Consider the following 6,613-nt stretch of genomic DNA (forward strand, 5'->3'; position numbering starts at 1 on the left):
TGTACACTGCCATGCTAAGCACAAAAGTGGAATCTGCAGTTGAGCTGAAGCTGAGATATTGTGTTTTCAAGTTTGGTTCTTTCTTTATATTTGATTCAGATGTCTTTTTTTTTTTCAAAATTAAAAATAGTTTCTGATTAAATGACCTTAAAACATTTTATTCAGTAAAACACAAAACAGAGAAAAACTTGGTTATAATAATTTAGTTTTGTTCAAAAGTGCTGGTATGACTATTTTTACTTCTGTGCTTAGCACAGCCGTATGAATAAACTAGAACTCCAGTTTAAGTTTTGGTTAAGCTTTAGAAACCATTATGCAGTTTTGGTTTGGAGTTTCTGTTGGAAAGGAAAAGAAAAACCAATTTAGTTTTGATTTGGACTAAGAGTGGATTGGAAAAAACCAAAACCCAATAGCTTTCATTTTCAGACAGTAAAGTTACATTGTAAGTAAGGGTAATCATACTTATTTTCCTTTCAAACAACTAGCCGGCTCTGCCCCCTGCTCCCTGATGCTCCCCAACCCCCCAAGGTTGCTTTGCAATCTTATTTGAATCACAAAGATTAAAATGATCAATTAGAAAGAAACATTAAAAATGCATTATGAGCTGTCTTTTTATCAAAAAGCACTCCTTCCCCGAATTTCAAAATAACTTGTACCAACTTGCAGAGCGGTAAGGGCTAAGGGGCTCCTGAGCATTAAAAAACTGCAGTTTTGTACGTTTGGAAAGTCGCTTTCATATTCGTGATCTCTAGTAACATATTTTACTCTTTAGCTCGGGCTTGAATTGAGTTGAGCCTAAGATTTTCCGTTTAAAATTAAACCCTTAAAGTTAGTGAATAAGAAAGAAGAAACATGCAAATCGAAAAGACGTAACTATGGCAACGTCAAATAAAATATCAATAATTTTAATGAAGATGAGATTATTCAAACTTGATTTTTAACAGCTTGTAACTTTTTTCCTTTGGAGATAGAAGCTCAGTATTTTGACCATGGGTCGAGTTAGATCTAGAGTAAAAAAATCCGCTCTTTTCAGTGGTATAAAAAAGAAAACTGTGGGACAATTCCTTTGTGCTTTACTGATAGATTTAATGAAGAAAGTAGTGCCTAAATTTTAGCTAAGCCTAAAAAAGTTCGAGCTAAAAAACGCAAATAACTCCCGCCGTCTTTAAGTTAGAGCATTGAAACTGCATAGAACGCGGAAAATTCTACCCTTTCCAATGATATATAATATTAATATATGCAAGTAATTTTCACCCCTTTAATAGGCAAATAATAGGCAATTTATGCAAAATTTGAGTTAAAAAAATTAATTACAAAAAAAAAAAAACTAATTTGAATTAAAAAAAAATAAAACCCCAAGTGCACACTCCCAACCCCGGGGCTCGAAGTAATTTTGCACAAAATTTCAAGGCTGTAGGTGCGATGGGGTCTCCTGGGCGCACGTCCGCCACAGACTTCCTTCCAGAAATTCTTTGAAACCTTACTTTTATTTACTATAAAGAGATAATAATCATGTTTGAAAAGTCAAAAATTACAATTATTATTTCAAGTTTCAAAGGCAGTCTAAAGTAGAAAATGTAACTGTTATGATTAGACAGATCTTATCCAATATTATTAGTTGAACGACGACTTTGACGAAAATGTAGATGTGTTGAATGCATATATTTCTTAATGCTTAACCATTTATATGTTCCAATAAACACAGAGTTATTAAGAAACCCTATTTTTATTCTTAAAAAAATCAATTTTTCCAATTTTTCCCGAAAAAAAAACCCGGTTAAAAAAACGTTTTTTTTTTCGACGACTTCAAAATTTTCGGAAATTTTACATTTCTAACTGTACATAATATTTTACTACGATTAACGTAAAACCACCAGTAGTTAACAATGCAACTTGTTGCAATGTTAACAATGCAGTTGTTGATACTTGTAAAGAATAAGCTAAAAGGCAAACGTTGCAAATTTAAACATTGTTTTATAATCGTAATTAAAAGGTATTTAGATCTTTGGGGTTATTTCTCGTAACTTTTTTAATTAAGGTTATGAAATAGTGTTTAAATTTTGCAATGCTTACCTTTCAGGTTCTGCGTTATACTGCCGTCATAACGCATAGTTGCCGTAACTCCACTTTTTGTCGATTTTGAGTTATTGCGATTTTTGGGTACTATAGGCCATTACGCATGTGTGTACGAAAGGATATATTCGGTTGAAGCGTCCTTCCCACCTAAATCGATAGCCAGTTTTGCCGCAACTCCTCCAAAATGCAGTCGGTACTCGGCATAAATGCCGCAAATCCAATCATAGGCATAAATGCCGCAACTCCGCACGCGTGGTGGAGTTACTGTGTTTACGCTTAGGAACGGACCAGAGACACGATGCGCGAAAGGGCCAGCGCGGAAGTTTTAGCTGGTGATGTTTACTTTGCAAGGTAGACTGTGGCACACCTTCATTTTATTTTAGTACGTGGACGTGTGATCATGACCTATCTAGTGTGCCCGAGTGAATTATTGTTCAGCAGCAATAGTGCATACCTAAAAAAAAGTGCTCTTGGAGACTTCAAAAGTCAGGTGAGTTTATTTTTATTCTGTAATTCACTAAAAACTTACACTAAAGTTTGTGTATTTATTAGTGCAATATTGCAGTTACTAGTTTTAATTACGTAGACTAATTAGGTGGGACAACGGCTTTTAACAAGAGTCACCTTTTTAATGAGTTTTCTGTCTGTTTGGCTGTTAGGGTATAACAAATTGACCGCCACAATGGAAACCGATCCAGAGGAGCGGGAGGCAGTTAAATTGGATCAAGATGACAATAACAGTGCATCTTCACCAAAAGCGGGCCCGTCCCACATTAATACGAGTTCAAACCGCTCCATGCTAAATCCAAATTTTGTTTGCACTGATTCTTCGGATTCCAGTGATTGTGATCCGTTTGATTACTATATACGATTAACGGAAGCAAAGAAAAATAGGGCAAACGGCAGCAGCAGCACTGAACTGGGACAGTCCACTTCAAATACCGGTACTCCGAGCGTTAAGGAATCTGATGTAGCCGAAAGTTTGACGAAGAGGGGTGCCACTAGAAAGAGAAAAATGTACAGCCAATCTGTAAATGACAGGAAAGAGGATCAACGGTCAAAGAAAGTTAAACAACATCAACTCAAAGCTAGTTGCGCTTGCACCTTTAAAGCTTGCGGTTCAAAAATTTCCAATGATCAAAGATACGTCTTAAATTCTGAATATTGGGTCTATGAAACCGAATGAACAGCAGCTTTTTGTTTCGTCGTGTGTAACACAATCGGTAGTTAAAAGAAGGCGCGGCGAGAATGCTGATAAACGCAAGAGATCTGTTACGTACGAGTTAAAAGATGAAAACGGAAAAGCTTGCCATGTGTGTAAAACATTCTTCCTTACAACTCTTGGTTATAGTGCTAAAAACGATAGAATCATTGTTAAGGTCCTGAACGGCGATAAAGTTTTTGGTAACTATGTGACTGCTGATAAAAGAGGTCGGTATGAAAGAGACAAAACAACCAGAGATCTTATAAATAAACACATAGAATCTTTTTCGCCTAGCGTGTCTCATTACCGTAGGGAGCACGCTCCGAACAAAAGATATTTGCCAAACGACGTAACGGTCACTGATATGCATGCGGATTTTGTTGAAAAGTATCCAAATATTACGTGTTCGTATGATTTGTACCGAAAATGTGTCAAAGATTTGAATATTTCGTTTACCAAACTTGGTCATGAAGAGTGCGATCATTGCGAAATTTTTAAGCTATATGACCCTCTGCATACAGAGGATTCTTTGTCAAGTGACTGTACTTCTTGTATTGAATGGAAAAAACATATTGAGAAAGCAACAGCAGCGCGAGAAAAATATCGCGCCGACAGCCAAACTACTTCCGCCGAGACCTTGTACGTTTCTGCTGATCTAGAAAAAGTAATTATGTTACCGCGAATTGACATGTTTAAAAAGGTATTATTTTGTCCAAGAATCGTTGTATTTAATGAGACTTTCGCTCCGTTAGGCGATAAGCCGCAGGTACCCCCTTTTGCCTGCCTATGGCATGAATGCACTTCTGGGCGCAAAAAAGAAGATCTTGTAAGTGCTTTCCATTCGTTTTTTGTTTGTCACAGGGACATACTTTATTTAGTTATCTGGCTGGATAATTGCGCCGGTCAAAATAAAAATTGGACTCTCATTTCGTACATCGTAAAAATAGTTAACTCCAACGAAATAGCTGCAAACTCTATTACCTTACGTTATTTTGAGCCTGGCCATACTTTCATGGCGGCTGATAGTTTTCACCACCAGGTCGAACTATCACTGAAACGTCAAAAAAAAACCTACGACTTTTCGGATTTCGTTAAAGCTGTCGGTGAAGCCAATTCTGGCAAAGTTAAGGTGAAAGAGATGGGTCAAAGCGATTTTTTGGAATGGAAAGATGAGTCATCACAATACAAAATAAGTCGGGCCAAGCCAAGGCCCTACTTAAAAGATATCGTCGAAATTGTTGCGGAGAGGGGAGAGCAAAACGTTAAATATAAAACTGACTTTTCAGAAAAGGAGTACATTCCACTCAATTTCCTTTCAGTAAAGGCACAAAAATACAAGGGCATGCCGCAATCGATTTCCGAAGCACGGGGCATTTCAGCTGAAAGAAAAGAAGGAATTTTAAAAACCTTGCTCCCCCTCATGCCAGAAAACAGACGGCTATTTTGGGAAAATCTTCCAGTGAATAACAAGGCTGCAGATCTCCGCAGCAATGTCGACGATGGCTAGAAAAATGTCATTTAATCAATGTTATTTAAGTTGTAATCCTGACAGCTCTATAGTTTTGTCAATTTTTGTATAAATATCTCCTTTGAATGGTATTTAAATTGTAATACTGAAAGCACTATACTTTTGTAAATTTTTGGATAAGTATGTCATTCGAAAAATGGTATTTAACATGCAAATTTTTACAACCAGACACGTTACTGACCTGGTATCAACTTGTGAATAACAAGTAAGACTTTTTGTTTTGTTTTTGATGTAATAAAACTTATTTGGCTGGTGTTAAAGGTTCATTTTTAATTTAATTCATCCTTTTTATTTACAAAGCAAAAGTTAAATAACAAATATAAAGTACAATTTCACTGAATGGTGTTTCAAATCGCAACTTTGTAGCCGAAATCACGCTAAAGAAGGGAGTTGCGGCATTTCTGCTGCTCCAGAATGAAGTCGTATACTACGCATAAAAGCCGTAACCGCCATTTTAGCCCCAAATTTTGGAAAATCGTCCAATTTAACGATCTTATGTCAAAGAGCATCCAAAATACCTCCTAGTAACATAATCACCAAAAGAGTTGTCACAATTTAAATTGGTGGCCCAAGCGAAAGAAACTAAATCGCCCTTCCTGAACATTTACCTAAAGTGGAGTTACGGCAACTATGATTATGACGGCAGTATAAGTGTCAACTACTGGTAGTTTTACCCAGAGCTGCCAACTGCGATGAAAAAATCGTAGTTTCTACGAATTACAGCTTTAAACTACGACGCTACGAAAACGGGTCCAAAAATTACGATTTTTTGTTTCTTGTTTTTTTTTTTTAATTTATAATCCCCAGATTGCAAAAAAAAAAAAATAAAAATCAAACTTCTACACGTGTGCTGGCGGACGGTCTTTGCGCAACAAGTGTCACTCTTCGAAAGCTGCATAGTGTAAAGATGGATCAGTTTTTAGATTGTAACGCTGATGCAGTCATTGAATCTTCGGCAGAAAAGTGGGAAAACTGCCAAAAATTCTGTGAAGAAGGAAAAAAATTTTGTGCCATATATTAATGTATCATATTTGGAATTTGTTAAGTATCATTATTTTTGTTCTTTATACTGTTCACTGTTTTAATCTATGGCAGCAGACACGCCCCCTCCCCACTGAAAATGCTGCTACGATTTTGGATTTTCAAAAGTTGGCAGCTCGGGTTTTACCTTAGTGTTAGTAGCTTATGTCTTTAGTTTGGAATGAAATGTTCTCCTTTCAGAAGCAGAAAAGTAGACAATCAGACCTTCAGACCTCTCTGAGGGGAATCGAAGAACACCTAGAACGTGTCCACAGTGTGATTAATAGCGTGAGACTGTGCTCTTGATGTTCCTCCTCCAGCGAAAAGACCTCCATGTGCCAAGTTTGGTGCTTTTATTCTCTTTTTCACTCATAGCATCTATTCCTGGAGCTTAGAAAATACTGCATTCAACTAGGGCTGCATAGGTGATACGTGACTCAAGAAACCACTACATACTAGTCTCATTACAGAATATTCATCCATTAATTTACAAAATATGTTTTCTTTTGTGAATATGTGAATGCTTTAGTTATGTTTTGTCATATTCGTGCTTTTAAAATTTTAATCATCTTAAACCAATTAACTTCAAAAAATGCATGCTATGCATCCTATGTGGTTTTTTTTTTTTTTTTTTGATAAATTTATAAATATATTAAAGGCCAGCATTTGTGTTAGAAGTCAATTTTCCAGTTTTTTTAATGTTTATGTAAAAATTATGAAAAAATGTTGTAACTGAATTTTGATTTCTTCCCCCAGCCCCTTAGCAATCTGATTGAGCAATGTAG

At 36.2% G+C, this 6,613-nt stretch overlaps 1 protein-coding gene across 1 annotated transcript in view; it reads left to right on the plus strand.

Annotated features, from left to right (window-relative positions):
• LOC129222987 (PHD finger protein 21A-like) overlaps window positions 1–6,134 on the plus strand; it is a 116,870-nt gene extending 110,736 nt beyond the window's left edge. The window contains exon 11 of the mRNA XM_054857551.1: window positions 6,030–6,134. Coding sequence (XP_054713526.1) covers window positions 6,030–6,134 — 105 coding nt within the window. The remainder of the gene's footprint in view (window positions 1–6,029) is intronic.
• The last annotated feature ends 479 nt before the right edge of the window (window positions 6,135–6,613 follow it).

Source organism: Uloborus diversus, chromosome 5, assembly GCF_026930045.1.
Source record: "Uloborus diversus isolate 005 chromosome 5, Udiv.v.3.1, whole genome shotgun sequence".
Taxonomy (NCBI): domain Eukaryota; kingdom Metazoa; phylum Arthropoda; class Arachnida; order Araneae; family Uloboridae; genus Uloborus; species Uloborus diversus.